Source organism: the organism of the source record quoted next, unplaced genomic scaffold (genome assembly GCF_019419815.1).
Source record: "Pyrus x bretschneideri cultivar Hongxiangsu unplaced genomic scaffold, Pyrus_bretschneideri_v1 Contig44, whole genome shotgun sequence".
Lineage (NCBI taxonomy): Eukaryota > Viridiplantae > Streptophyta > Magnoliopsida > Rosales > Rosaceae > Pyrus > Pyrus x bretschneideri.
Genome location: NW_025999768.1, coordinates 3,210,078 through 3,226,021, shown reverse-complemented (window position 1 = coordinate 3,226,021; position 15,944 = coordinate 3,210,078). Strand labels below are relative to the sequence as shown.

Genomic DNA, 15,944 nt, shown 5'->3' with positions numbered 1-15,944 from the left:
GTGTCACGTGACGATGAGACTGTTGAACTCTAATACTTATCCATTACTATGCACATAGTGTCATTTGTGTTTTGTCTCTTTCAGATAAGCCGATTTAAGGTTTTCTGTTTCATCTTTTGGTTGTTTGTGTTGTGTTATTGTGAGAGGAAAGAATGAACCTTTGTGTGTCGTGAGAAACAACAAATCGCTTGCCGGCCCGTGAAAGAGGATTTATTTGTAAATTGCAATATGCAATATGCACTATGCATGCACAGCTGGTGATGCTACTTTGTAGTTTATATTTTATGTTGGCTTCTTCACACATATATTTGCCTTTGGTGATACTATGCTTTGGCTGGCCTATGTGTATCTACTAATGGATATTGTTGTATCATAGCCTCACAAGGACTCACTGTCTGGGTTTCACTACTTAGTCAATGAAGTATGTAAAAGAGGAGGAAAATCTTTATCGTACAAAGAGATCTCCCACCCTCACTTTAAGGAGTCTCTCATTTTAAACCCTAGTCATTGTACTCTATCAAAGACAAAAACGCATCCATGTACATTGTAACCCATATTTACATACTAAAACTGAATCTACATCAACATGGATGTAGTCTCAACTTGGAAAGAACCACGACACATCATTGGATTCTTGTGCGCTTTGTGCTTTACAAACGAATCTAAGTTGGTCCAAAATCTATCTGATTTTGTGCATCAACATATATCCTTTACTAATTAGGATTTAATAAATATTGTATATGCGATGGAAAATTTTAGAAATGACATGACCTACATGCGATGGACAACATTTATCGGATTATTGATTCAAAAGTTTTAGTTATCATTGTTCAATATTGGAACATCGATTTTTATATGGCACCGTTACACATCGCTAATTGAGTATGATTCAATTTTTTTTTTCTAGATAAATAGATAATCTAAACTATTGTATAGTTTACAAAAAGAATAATTCGAACTTGGATGTAAGATGGTGCATTGTCACGATCTACTATCCTACCCTTACTCACATTGGCTTGATTGTTCCTTTGAGACAAGTACTCTCATATATAGAGGTACTAAAAGGATAACAAGCTTATGACTCCCCAAAGCTCTTATCGACGGAGTGTTTTGGCATCTCGATATCGGCTCATCGCATCCTGGAGTTGAAGACAGTCCTAAGGGTTTAGTTACTTGCCGATTGAGATGGCATGCTAGTTCCAAATGGCGTTTCACTGCAGTGGTGGAAAATAATAATGCTTATGCATTATGGTAAAGTTCGATCTTTAACGATTTTACTCTTCCTAATATTTTATAATTTAACTCACTAGCGTCATAGTTTATCAAAAGAAAAAAGTGACATGACACTTTAATTCAGAATGTTGTGAGACAGTTCGTTTCTATATACAGTTGCTGTGAAATGGAGAAACTTGGAGCCAACTTTAGTACGAGAGATTAATGGGGGGAGAGGCCCAATCACCTTAGGATAGCTAATATGGGCTTCTTAACGGATTCAAAGCCCATTCCACCATTACCCAAAGAAAAAGAAAGAAAAAGAGCACAACTACGCTTTCTATGCTTTCATTATCTTTTCAAGAAGGGAGTTGCTAACCACACAACCTTCTTAATTTCCAACCGTCGGATAGAATAAAGTAAAAAAGATCAACAACATAAATTAACAAGAGGTGTATGGACAACATCACCCTTGGAGAAATGATAAACACTTACTATTTTTCTCGTCTTGTACACCTCTTTTTATTTTCTGTTATCGAATTGAATGTCATATGAAACAACGGACAAAACCCAACAAAAATGCCGTACAGAAAAACGATGTGGGGTTATTATATCTCTTGTTTTGCTGACCCCTCTTGTCAACTGCTTTGGAGAAAATATGGATCTGGTATATATTATAGAATCATGCAAAGGCAGCTTGAGCTAAAAGCATGTTTGCATTCTTTTACGCTTTTGTACTCGGAAGCAAGAACACAATGATGCTCCATTGGGCCACCCATTACATGTGGCCAGGCCCAGGCCTTTTTTTGTTTTCCATTCTTTTTCTTACACAAAGTATTTTTTAACTCTTAACTAATCTAAATTGCGAGAAAAAAAATTGAAATTCAAATGTACAGTGAGGAGAGTTCATCTGCTCTAAAAAAAAAGGGAAGATTAAGAAGTAGGGTTGGTTTGATAGTGCTTTCAAAATTACTGAAAGCATTTTAGATGAAAATGTTTTTAGAACTAATCCTTAGTACAAAATGTAAGTAAATTCTGAAAAAGCACTTAAAGTGCTTCTTGGAAGAAGCATATAAATGTTGCTTCTTGTAAAAAGAATTTCAAGTGCTTTTGGAACCCAAAGAATTTCAACAAAAGCGTTTTAGTTTATTTTATAAGCATTTCCCAACGAGTCCTTAATTTGTCTAGATTAACATTAATAATTGTGATAAGACCATACAAATTGTGTTTGTCAACGAAAGAACGAGTATATAGAGATGCTAAAAGGACATGCAAAGAAAATTTATAAAATATATGATTATTTAACAAAGAAAATTGGAATTGGACATGCGATTTGAAGGGCTTGACACTAGAAAATATATATAAAACAAATAATTTTCAAACATCAATTGATGAAGTAAATAATTTAGATATTTGATTATGATGTCGTTAATATTTAATAGTTATAATATTTTTAAAGAATTATTATCGGCACTTTAAACATCTCATTCTACATTTTAAACTTTCTATATTTGGAAAGAAAAATACACTTATGATAAGTGTAGAATGAGATTTTTAGAATGTCAATAACAATTCCCTATTTTTATTAATACATTATTTATATTTGATTATAATTAGTTCAGCAACTAAATTCGATTTTAGATCATTTTATTTAATACAAGAATGCACACTGTCTAGTTGTCAAATATAACCAGGCATATAATTCTTAAGCATAACAAAAATATATATCATGCCTGATTGATAAATCATCATTCCAAAACTATTAAGATAATCATTTTGTAATGAAGAAAATGAAGGAATACAATTCTATAAAAAAATTTTAAACTCATCATGGTTGGATCATATAATTTCAATTTTAGATGATTTTTGCTAAATATAATATTTGAAAGAAAACCTAAAAAACAAACCGTTCGTACTTTTTAAATACATTACAAGCTGAACTTCACAAAAATATGTATAAAAACTATGAAAAAAAATAATGTCACAGATTTCGGCAATTAAGAAAATTCAAAGTCATCGGCTCCCAATACGTGGCTTCCTAGGACTTTCCGAGCGGCGACCCACCTGTTCATTTTGCTTTTGGAAATTGGTTTTGGACCGCACGATCTGATGTGATGTGACTCTCAATTCACAAAGAGGGCCCACTAATCAAGCGATGTGGCTCCAAAGGGCATCCTCCTTGTCACGTGCGGAGGCGTGCGAAAGGCCGCAGAGACTTTGCCTGCTTGCAAATGGCAATTATTAATGACGCTTGATTCTCAGCCACAATTGCCCACCCAACTCTTGCGTAATTCTTTTTCAATTATCTAATAACTGAGAAAAATAAAATTTAAAAAAGGAAAGAAAAACAAAAAAAAGATTTTGTTGTAAATATGATGGATGGCCCACTTAAGAATTTGAAGCAGATAATTGAAATATTACTGTTCACAAGTCTTAACTTTTTACACGAATCAGTTTTATTACAAGGCAGCTCATAATGTTTTTATCGATTTATTATGTGTCTCTGCATCTAACATTGGATAGATCTCATACAATAACTGTCCTAAAGTTACCATATCTTTTGTTTCGTTAATTTTGTAAATAATGTTAGAACTGCTAAACGATAGCAGGAACTTCTGCTAAATAGCCAATGTGGATGCTCATGGTATTTTCAATATTACGTAAGTTAAAAGGTGAATATTTGTCAAATTGCTGAGCAGTCAAGATGGTTATTTAGCAGAAATTCTTGTTAATTGTTCAGCAGCCAAGCAAAGTGGATAAAGTTAGCTTGAATTTTGTAAATTGTCAGATAAAAAGTGAGAATTCTTGATCTCTCTCAATTCGAAAATCTGTAAATTTGCATCATTGCACACACACCCAATTATAACAAGAAAAGAAAGACAAGAGATGTAGAAGATAAGTACTAGCGAGCTACCCCAAGACTAGATAGAAGAGAGAAGAGTATTGAGTTACTCCTATTATTTTATATAATAAAAGAAACTACAACTACTGTCCTGAGAATATAAGTACACTTGGTAAACCTCATAAAGATAATGACTTAGTTAATTTGTATTTCACTACACACATATCTTCTGTGCACAACAAATTCAACACTTCATTATTAATGCATTCACACTATATACTAAGTATGAGCCATAAATTATGAAAAATAAATTTATATACGATATTTGTCCACATTTCAACAATTCAAGCGGCATTTGTGCAATTTATCCAAAAAAGAAAAAGAAAAAGAAAAAGAAAATATCACATGAAGAAAAGATCCCAAATGGCAAATGCCGAGTCATAACTTCCTACACCAACAGATTTCATTCGGACAGACTTATCACCGCCTTCTTCTTCTGCTATTTGTATCCTTTCTTCTTGCCTCTGAGCTGAAGCTTTTTGCTACTTCTACCCACCACCAATGCCGACACTCAAAGCAGGCACCCGACCGCCGTGGGTCGGCCTAGGAGCGGCGGTGTGGGTGCAAATTGCAGCGGGCAATGCCTACACTTTCCCTCTCTACTCCCACTCCCTGAAGTCGGTTCTGGGTTTCAACCAGCAGCAGCTCACCATGCTGGGTGTGGCCAACGATATCGGCGAGAACGTTGGCCTTATCCCCGGCATCGCTTCCAACAGGCTCCCTCCGTGGCTAATTCTTTTGATCGGAGCTCTCGCCTGCTTCACCGGCTACGGCGTCATCTGGCTCACCGTCAGCCGCACCATTCAGCCTCTGCCATACTGGTTGGTATGCTTTTTTTCCTTCCGATTTTTATAAATTTTGTACCTTTTATTGAAAATGTGAGCATATCTTGATCCAAATCCGTTTGCTTGCAAATTTGACTTAGTGGGGTTTCTACAGAAGCACTTCTGCTTATAAGCGCTTACGGTAGAAGTGTTTTTGTAATAAACATGTAGAAATTTTGAAGCTTTTTGACAATTTGAGCATATCATGTTGCTGATCCCGATTGTTTGCAAATTTGATTTGGTGGGTTTATTTTAAGACATATTTTAGGATCTACGGTGAAATGTTTTTCTATTACAATTGAAGAGTAATCTGCTAGTGATTTGGAAATTTATTCGGCTTTGACGATGCTATTACTCACATGCTGCTACTTTTTTGGAAGCTTTTGAATAAATTGATAGATTAAAATTGGTGTGCTTTAATTTGATATTGCCTTGCTTATTGCTTGGTTTCATTTAAGAAACTCAGATTTAAGCAGCAATTTCTCCATTTAATTATCTTGTGGAGGTTTGCTTATCCAATTAAATGATTGCGGGCCGATATAGTTTATCTGCAAATGCCATATATATAGAAATTTTCCAACAATTAAGATCTTAAAGAATTAATGATTTTTTTTCTCTGGTATTGCAGTTATGGCTTGCCCTTTGTGTTGCCACTAATAGTAATGCTTGGTTTTCCACGGCCGTGCTTGTAACCAACATGAGAAACTTCCCTCTAACGCGTGGCACAGTTGCTGGTATTCTGAAAGGTTACGGGGGTCTCAGCGCAGCTGTATTTACAGAAGTTTATAGTGTTCTGCTTCGTAATTCCTCTTCCAGGCTTCTGCTCTTCCTTACACTTGGGATTCCTGTTCTGTGTTTTGCTATGATGTATTTTGTGTGGCCTTGTACTCCGGCTTCAAGTGAAGACCCTGCAGAGCGTGGCAACTTTCTTTTTATCCAAGTTGCAAGCGTTGTGCTTGGATTATACGTTCTCTCAACTACAATATTGGATGATACCATTTCCTTAAGTGCCCCAATTACCAACACTTTTGTCGTCATAATGGTTCTACTTCTCATGGCCCCACTTGCAATCCCTGTAAAAATGACATTGTATCCCACAAGAACCAGCAAATCGGGGATGCTTGGTCAAGCGGTTGGGTCTTCAGGTAGTTTGAACAATGAAGAAGGCACTGCAGACAAAACTGAACCACTAATGAAGCCATCTTCATCGACAGCGAGCCTGGGAAGTTTAAATGAAGGTTATGATTCATCTGACGTGGCTTTGCTTCTTGCTGAGGGCGAGGGGGCAGTGAAAAGAAAGAGACGGCCCAGAAGAGGGGAAGACTTCAAATTTAGTGAAGCTGTGGTGAAGGCTGACTTCTGGCTTCTATTCTTTGTTTACTTTTTCGGGGTTGGTTCGGGGGTAACTGTTCTCAATAATCTAGCCCAAATCGGGATTGCACAAGGATTTCATGATACAACAGTCTTGCTGTCTCTCTTCAGTTTTGGAAATTTTGTTGGTCGTCTTGGGGGAGGAGTTGTTTCCGAACATTTTGTCAGGTCAGTAACATTACCTTGTGCCTAATCTACAATATATATATCCAAACCAAATGGATGTCCTTTTGATTTAGAGAAACTTCTTCTCTTTGCAGGTCGAAAACAATCCCTCGGACAGTTTGGATGACGTGCACTCAAATTATAATGATCGCCACATATCTGCTGTTTGCTTCTGCCATCAGCGCAACCTTTTATCCTGCAACTGCATTACTTGGAATCTGCTACGGTGTCCAATTTTCTGTCATGATCCCAACTGTCTCGGAACTCTTTGGCTTGAGGGATTTTGGCATATTTTACAATTTCATGTCACTAGGGAATCCTCTAGGTGCACTGCTCTTTTCAGGCCTCCTAGCCGGGTACATATATGATAACGAGGCAGCGAAGCAGCATGGGGTTCATCTCTACGGGACAAATGTCTCCTGCGTGGGTCCGAATTGCTTTAGGCTCACCTTCCTGGTTCTCGCTGCTGTCTGTGGCGTCGGTACCATCTTAAGCATCGTTCTGTCTTTAAGGATAAAGCCTGTTTACCAAATGCTTTACTCTGGGGGCTCCTTCAGGGTACTTCCAAATACAAACCATTAAGATCAAGGAGCGGCGGGGGGAGCTCAACTGTCTAGAGAGCCATCATACTCAAGCATATCTCAATACAACTACAACAGTCCGAGACGCATGTAAAGAGTTTCGTTTTTAGTTTCTCAAATCCATCTCAGAACCAAAGAATCAACACATGTGGAGGCTCTAGGTTGTTTGTACAATTCTGAAACGCAGTCTTTAGCTCTCCAGTGTATCCTATGAACTATACTCCGCCCTCCGGCATCAATGACGAGTACGAAACCTATAACGGGTTCCTTCGTTCGCCCTCACGAGGACGTGCCTCATAGGGACAAATTAAAAAATTTGGTTGCAGCTTTCAATCCTGAGAAAGACTTGGTTGTGAGAGTAATTGTGTAATTGAATGAACGTAGCTGCCGAATAAAGCTATGGTAGTAGTGTTTAATATTTTGTTGGGTGGAAATTACTGTTGATGTGTTGTCGAAGCAGAATCCTGCAAGTTTGTTGTGGAAATTACTTTTATTTATTTGTCCTTTGATTCTCCGAGATAGAAGGGAAATCACTTCCGTTCTTTTACCCCATTGAAAACACATATGTTTCAAGAAATTACGACGGGCAAATCAAATCAACCAGTAAATATATTTAGGGCTCTCCATTCCCGTCTAAAAACACGAGAGGATGCAGAAGAAAGTAATACGGTGAGTCAAAACATCAAACCTGTAGGGACACAAAAAAAAAAATTAATGAACATGTATATCGTTGCGTCGTTGAGGTATGTCCATTTGTGTTTACAATACCCATAGTGTAACTGATGAAACAAACATATATGTCTCCGGTCGTGCAACATGTTCTCTCTTGTTAGGACAAAACCAACCAAACCACAAACTTCAAGTTGGTTTCAGATCCTGAAACAGTGCAGTCCAGAGTGAATGATCATCATGGTCAACATCCTCCCTTCCTTCTCATAAGGAGACCAAAACTTTGGGCTCACAACTCTCCCATCCAACTGCCCAGAAAGTCTTGGACGTTTGTGGTCATGATCCTCTCATGCGTTGTTCCATCCAACGGTCCAGATAACTTGGGACTCAAACTTGCGACCGAAGGACCGGTCGGCCCTGGGCTCCTATTTGTGTACATTAACCTCTCGTGAACCTTCCCATCCAACGGTCCAGATAGCTTCAAGCTTGGTGTATTATGAGCCATCAATCTCTCCTTTACTCTCCCATCCAACGGCTCAGTAAGCGCAATGCTCCTAGTCTTACCAACCACTGGCTTCTCATCCTTGACCTCCTCACTACAACTCTTGTGCTTCCTCAACAAGGCTCCTCTCCAATGCTCTTAATGTGGAGTTGGCTCAGCCCGAGTTGCACCCCTACCGTCGAAAGACTCCTCCTAAAAAACCAACTTGTTGAAGTACTTGGATAAGCACTTCTGGTTCGAATGAGCGCCCAACTTAGCCGGGAAAGCGACTTCTGGTGCCCAAATCTGGTTTCTTTCTTGGCAAGTTTGAGTATTTCTAGCCTATGCTTGGCTACACATATTCCTATGCTGATCTGCAAGAACTCGTGGTCGAAGTAGCTCACATCGCCGAGCTGGATGAGGAGGGTTAAGGCCGGCTTTTGACAACCATGAGAACCAGTCCACAGCTTAGCTTAAGCTAAAATGTGCCCGAGGCCCGAGGGGTTACGTTGTTATGTGGTGATACATTCTGTGAAGGCCAATAATTAGTAATAGGTGGTTTAATTGGAATAATATCGGTAATATTGGTGGATGGACTTGCATGAACCTATAAAGTTTATCATGATATGAGAACATACTATTTTTTGACACATCTAGACCTTGATTTATTGGCCTTGAATTTGCCTCTTTAAGTTAGGCTTTTAAAAATTTCACCAGCTCCAGCTTAAAGATATTGAATGGTGGGACCTCAAAAAGTTACACTAGCTTTAGTATAACGACTTGATAAACTCTAGATATGAGAATTTGTTTCCCTTGTGATCCAGTGTGAGGTCACTCGTGAGAGGATTTGTTAAAGAATAGAATACAGCATTGGTCATATGACAAAATAATATACAATTTATTTATGAGAGTTTTTACTCTTAATAAAACCAACACTTAGTAATAGGTGGTTAAGTTGGTACAATATCGGTGCTATTGGTGGTGAATCTGAATGAACTTATATAGTTTATCAGCTGCTGCCCCAAGGGCACACTTGCCTAACCTTGTAAATATTTTACTTGTTTATTTTGTATTCTACTGCACACTTCGTCTATCTCACAACAGATTTAACATTCACACTATATACTAACTATGAGCCGTATGTTATGAAAAATAAATTATACACGATATTTGTCAACATTTTAAAAATTCTAGGGGCATTTTTGCAATTTTCCAAAGTCAAGAGACGAAAACCGTTACATAAAAATCCCAAATGGAAAATGCCAAGTCATAACTTCCTACACCAACAGATTTCATTCAGACAAACTTCTCACCGCCTCCTGCTACGGGTACCCCTTCTTGCTGCTGCTGAGCTGAAGCTTTTTGCTACTTGTACCCACCACCAGTGGCGACACTCGAAGCAGGCACCCAGCCATCGTGTGTCGACCTAGGAGCGGCAGTGTGGGTGCAAATGGCTGCCGGCTTCCCCCTCTACTCCCACTCGCTGAAGTCGGTTTTCAACCAGCAGCAGCTCACCATGCTTAGCCTTGGACACTTGGAGACACTTGTCAAATACTCTAATGCAAATGGTTAGTATGTACACGTGGCTCTCCAACCCGAGAGTCATTAGTCACATGTTTCATGTCGAAAGGAGCACAACAATGCATGTATTACTTGGTGAATAAGTAGATGTGTTGAGCCGCACAGTTTATACAATCAAAGCATAGTTGTAACCGCTTCATTTTAGTTTTTCCTATAAATAGTAAGCCATTCTATACAATCCCATTCATATTATATCTCCACCCCTCTCTTTAGTCACGTTGCATGCATGCACTAGTCTTGCATGCATAATATATATAGAGAAAGAAAAGAGAGTGGAAGAAATTCATGGCGTTAGGAGTGATCAACAAGCTTGTTCAAGTACATTGAGTTTAGCTATAGCGGTGGTGATGTGGATCTTCGCTTTAGTTTTGGAATCGAGGTAGGAGGTTTCTTGGGGAACTTATCACTATTGGGTATTTGTCTTGTTTAAGCTTTGTGAAATATGTGTTATACTTAATGTGTTTATAACTGATATAACTGTTTTGTATTGGAACTGATATATTATTGTTATTTTTGATAATGTGGATGTTGTGATAATGTTGATTATATGCATATATCATTTCATATCAGAGCAGATGAATTTTATTGGTATATTCAGAGATTGAGTTATGGAAATGGAACTATATTTTGTGTGGTTGAGTTCAACTCTCGTAGGGACCAGCAAGGGTGGTAAAAGTGAAATTATAAGAATGGTATGATGTAGTGAGGACTTTGCGATTGAGAGAAGAACAAGATGACCAACAAAATGGGAAATTTGGGATGACAGAGTTACGGGTGTGAGTTTATATAATAAAGCTTTCGGACCACCGATGCAAGTGGTAGAATGCATGAGATTGGACGTGCAGGTTGACTTGTTTTATTATATAAATTAACGGGTTGGGTAATTCAAGTTAAGCTACATTCATGGAATATAATTTATGTTTGACAACATGATATAATTGATTTGTGTGAGCATGACACTTGGGTTAGCTTGACAATTATCCTTGATAAGACTTGTGTCCCTATTGAGTTTTGGGTTCGCTCACCATGAACATTTTAGACCTTGCAGGTTCGCTACAAGACTAACGAAGGGTAGTCAAGATGATATCGGATTAGATGTGAGGCTAACATTTGTATTTATCTATTTTAGCCCCTATAAAAGATTAATGAGTAGTTTTTAGTAAGATGAATTTATTTTTAACCCCGTTTCAGTTTCCTTGTATTTATTTAATGTTTAGCTCGCGTTCCATATTTGGGTTCGATTTTTCCTTCGATCCCGAGTCCGGGCATGACAATTGAAGTCTTTACTGTTCACATGAAGACTTTGTAAATAAGATTAGCATTTTTTTTTTTTTTAATAAATTGTCGGATGAAAAACCTCTATATAAAGAGGTGAATTTGCATCATTGTACACTCAACAAAATATCACAAACAAAAGAAAGAAGTAATTATAGGAGTTATCTTTGTATTCCTAATATAATAAAAGAAACTATTGGAGTAGTTGGAGAATAGGGCCCTGCATTACTCATATGACAAAATAATCTCAATTAATTATAGGAGTTTCTCTCCCTAATTAATATTACTTGGACCTTTGTGATAAAAGCTAATAATTAGTAATAAGTGGTTAAGTTAAGATATTATCAGTGATATTGATAGATAGACCTGCATAGACCACATATTGGGCCTAGTTTACTAGCCTCGAAATTGCCTCCTTAAGTTGGGCTTTTAAAAGTTTCGCTAACTCCAGCTTATTAAGAATATTCAATGAATGGGTCCTTGAAAAGTACGTCGGCTTTAGTCCCTAAATGATGACCGGGCTCTCGAAAAGTTACGTTAGCTTCAATATAACAACTTGATAAGCTCTCGCTGTGGGAATTTGTTTCGCTTGTGATCCCGTGTGGGACCACTCATAAAAGCACTTGTTGGAGAATAGGATTCTGCATTGGTCATATAACCAAATAATATACAATTTATATATGGGAGTTTCCAGCCCTAATATTATTGAAGCATTATGCGATAAAACGCAACACTTAGTAATTGGTGGTTACATTAGAACCATATCGGTAATATTGGTGGTGAACCCGCAGGAACCTATAAAGTTTATCAGCTCATGCCCCAAAGGTACAATTGTCCAACATCGTAAATATTGTGCTTATTTATTTTATATTCCACTGCAAACATTGTTTATTTTACAACGAATTTAACATTCACTATTGATATATGAGCAGTAAATTAAGAAAGAGATAAAATTCATAATACGATATTTGTCCACATTTTAACAATTCAAGGGGTATATTTGCAATTTATCCAAAAAAAGAAAAAGAAAAAGAAAAAACAAATATCACATGCACGAAAGTCAAGACGAAAACGGTTATATAAACCCAAATGGCAAATGCCAATTCATAACTTACTACACCAACAGAATTTTCATTCAGACAGACTAATCACCGCCTTCATCTTCCGCTACTCGTACCCCTTCTTGCCTCTGAGCTGAAGCTTTTTGCTACTTGTACCCACCACCAATGGCGGCACTCGCAGCAGGCACCCGACGGCCGTGGGTCGGCCTAGGAGCGGCAGTGTGGGTGCAAATTGCAGCCGGCAATGCCTTCACTTTCCCGCTCTACTCCCACTCCCTGAAGTCGGTACTGGGTTTCAACCAGAAGCAGCTCACCATGCTGGGTGTGGCCAACGATATCGGCGAGAACTTCGGCCTTATCCCCGGATTCCTTTCCAAGAAGCACCCGCCGTGGCTAATTCTTTTGATCGGCGCTCTCGCCTGCTTCTTCGGCTACGGCATCATCTGGCTCACCGTCAGCAGCACCATTGTGCCCCTGCCTTACTGGATGGTATGTTTTCTTCCCTTCCGATGTTTATAAATTTTGTAGCTTTTCTTGACAATGTGCAGGTTTTCCTTGTTCGTTCTTGAAAATGTGTATCTTTTCTTGTTCTTGAAGATTTGTAGCTTTTCTTGTTCGTTCTTCAAAATGTGTAGCTTTTCTTGTTCGTTCTTCAAAATGTGTAGCTTTCCTTGATCCAAATCTGTTTTCTTGCAAATTTGACTTAGTGGGATTTTTACAGAAGCAGTTCTGCATGCTTATAAGCGTTTATGCTAAAGTGTTTTTACTATAAACATGTAGAAATTTTGATGCTTTTTCGACAATTCGAGCATATCATGTTGCTGATATGATTGTTTGCAAATATGATTTGGTGGGTTTGTTTTAAAGAAAGGTTTTGTAGGATTGGTGATGTTTGAGTTTGATAGAGCGATTTTGCATCCGGATTGTTTTAATTTTGACACCACTAGGAGTTACTTTATTCTGTTCTGGAACATGAACAGCACAGATATTGTTGAAGAATGTAAGTAGCGTATCGGAAATTGACAACATAAAATACAATGGTTCTACTAGTATCGAGGTATTTTGTGAGAAAACTCACACCTTCCGTGTTGTGCAGGTGATTATATGTAAGTTGGGGACAATATCAATGTTGATTAGTAAACTATGACAAATCTGAAGTTAATCGACGGTGAAATGTTTTTCTATTACAATTGAAGAGTAATCTGCTGGTGATTTGGAAATTTATTCGGCTTTGACGATGCTATTATTCATCTGCTGGTGATTTGGAAATTTATTCGGCTTTGATGATGCTATTACTCACATGCTGCTACTTCTTCGTAAGCTTTTCAATAAATTGATAGATTAAAATTGGTGTGCTTTAATTTGATGTTGCATTGGTTATTGCTTGGTTCCATTTAAGCAACTCAGATTTAATTAAGCAGCAATTTCTCCATTCAATTATCTTTTGGAGGTTTGCTTATCCAATTAAATGATTGCGTGCCGATATAGTTTATCTGCAAATGCCATATATATAGAAATTTTCGAACAATTAAGATCTTAAATCATTAATGAATTTGTTCTGGTATTGCAGCTATGGATTGCCCTTTGTGTTGCCGCTAATAGTAGTGCTTGGTTTACCACGGCTGTGATTGTAACCAACATCAAAAACTTCCCTCTACAGCGTGGCATAGTTGCTGGTATTCTGAAAGGTTACGCAGGTCTTGGCGCAGCTGTATTTACAGAAATTTATCGTGTTCTGCTTGGTAATTCCTCTTCCAGGCTTCTGCTGTTCCTTGCACTTGGAATTCCCGTTCTGTGTTTCGCTAGCATGTTTTTTGTGCGGCCTTGTACTCCGGCTCCAAATGAAGACCCTGCAGAGTGTGGCCGCTTAGATTTCATCCAAATTTCAAGCTTGGTGCTTGGATTCTATGTTCTCTCAACTGCAATATTGGATGATAACATTTCCTTAAGTGCTCCAATTACCAACACTCTTTTCGTTGTAATGGTTCTACTTCTCATGGCCCCACTCGCAATTCCCGTTAAAATGACATTGTATCCCACACCAGCCGGCGAATTGGGAATGCTTGGTCAAGCGGTTGGATCTCCAGGTAGTTTGAACGATGAAGGCGGCACTGCAGACATAACTGAACCGCTGCTGGAGCCATCTGGCGTGGTTCGATCTCCAGGTAGTTTGAACGATGAAGAAGGCACTGCAGGCATAACTGAACCACTACTGGAGCCATCTGGCGTGGTTGGATCTTCAGGTAGGTTAAATGAAGGCAATGATTCATCGGACGTGCCTTTGCTTGTTGCCGAGGGCGAGGGGGGAGTGAAAGAAAAAAGAAAGCTAGGGGAAGACTTCAAATTCAGTGAAGCTGTGGTGACGGCTGACTTCTGGCTTCTATTCTTTGTTTTCTTTTTCGGGGTTGGCTCGGGGGTAACTGTTCTCAATAATCTAGCCCAAATTGGGATTGCACAAGGATTTGATGACACAACATTCTTGCTGTCTCTCTTCGGTGTTGGAAATTTTGTTGGTCGTCTTGGGGGAGGATTTGTTTCGGAACTTTTTGTCAGGTCAGTAACATTATCCTCCTGGCTAATCTATCTTCAATGTAAATCCAAATTGATGTCCTTTTGATTCAGAGAAACTTCTTCTCCTTGCAGGTCGAAAACAATCCCTCGGACAGTTTGGATGACGTGCACTCAAATCATAATGTTCGCCACATATCTGCTGTTTGCTTCTGCCATCAACGCAACCTTTTATCCTGCAACGGGAATACTTGGAGCCTGCTACGGTGTCCAATTTTCTGTCATGATCTCAACTGTCTCGGAACTCTTTGGCTTGAAGGATATTGGCACATTTTACAATTTCATGGCACTAGGGAATCCTCTGGGTGCACTACTCTTTTCAGGCCTCCTAGCCGGGTACGTATATGATAACGAGGCAGCGAAGCAGCAGGGGATTCATCTCTACGGGACAAATGTCTCCTGCGTGGGTCCGAATTGCTTTAGGCTCACCTTCCTGGTTCTCGCTGCTGTCTGTTTTGTCGGTAGCATCTTAAGCATCGTTCTGTCTTTAAGGATAAAGCCCTTTTACCAAAATCTTTTCGCTGGGGCCTCCGTCGGGGTACTTCCAGATACAAACCAACAAGATCAAGGAGCGGCGAGCGCAAGTTGAACTGTCTAGAGAGCCATCATACTCAAGCGTATCTCGATACATCTACATCAACTATCTGAGACGTATGTAAAAAGTTTTAGTTCCTCAAATCCATCTACATCAAAGTTGTTTGTATACAATTCAAAAACACAGTGCGAGCAGTAAATAAGAGGAGAAAGTTTTGCCATTTACCTCAACACTCCGCCCTCCGGCATAAATGAGACTACTAGGAGACCTACAACGGATTCCTTCGTTCGGTCTCACAAGGACATGTCGTATAGGGACAGATTACAAAATTTTCGTTATAGCTTTCAATCATCAGAAAGAGTAGGTTTTTGAGTAATTGTGTATATCAGTGTTGATGTGTTGCTGAAGCAGAATCGTGAAAGCTTTCTGTAAAGCTAGTACTTTTTTCTGGGAAATGATTTACTTACACCTATTTTCTCTTACTGCACACTTTCTTATTTTGCCCAAGAAAAAAGAGAGGAGCGGAAATCACTTCCCTTCTTTTCCCCGTTGAAAACATATAACGTTTCAAGATATTACAACTAACTGATGGGCAAATCAAATCAACCAGTAAATATATTTAGGGCTTTCCATTCCCATCTAAAAACACAAGAGGATGCAGAAGAAAGTAATACACTGTAGAAAAACCATCAAACTTGTAGGAACACACAAAAAAATGA

The 15,944-nt window shown here is 38.6% G+C and overlaps 2 protein-coding genes across 2 annotated transcripts; both read left to right on the top strand.

Annotated features, from left to right (window-relative positions):
- The first annotated feature begins 4,432 nt into the window (after positions 1 to 4,432).
- On the top strand, positions 4,433 to 7,552 carry LOC103953847 (protein NUCLEAR FUSION DEFECTIVE 4). Its single transcript, XM_009365641.3, has 3 exons — positions 4,433 to 4,939; positions 5,567 to 6,477; positions 6,570 to 7,552. The coding sequence occupies exons 1-3, from the start codon at positions 4,616 to 4,618 to the stop codon at positions 7,054 to 7,056; spliced, it is 1,722 nt and encodes a 573-aa protein (XP_009363916.1). The 5' UTR covers positions 4,433 to 4,615; the 3' UTR covers positions 7,057 to 7,552.
- Positions 7,553 to 11,866: 4,314 nt separating this feature from the next.
- LOC103953849 (protein NUCLEAR FUSION DEFECTIVE 4-like) lies at positions 11,867 to 15,660 on the top strand. The gene is made up of 3 exons (XM_048567484.1): positions 11,867 to 12,611; positions 13,693 to 14,675; positions 14,766 to 15,660. The coding sequence occupies exons 1-3, from the start codon at positions 12,288 to 12,290 to the stop codon at positions 15,277 to 15,279; spliced, it is 1,821 nt and encodes a 606-aa protein (XP_048423441.1). The 5' UTR covers positions 11,867 to 12,287; the 3' UTR covers positions 15,280 to 15,660.
- The last annotated feature ends 284 nt before the right edge of the window (positions 15,661 to 15,944 follow it).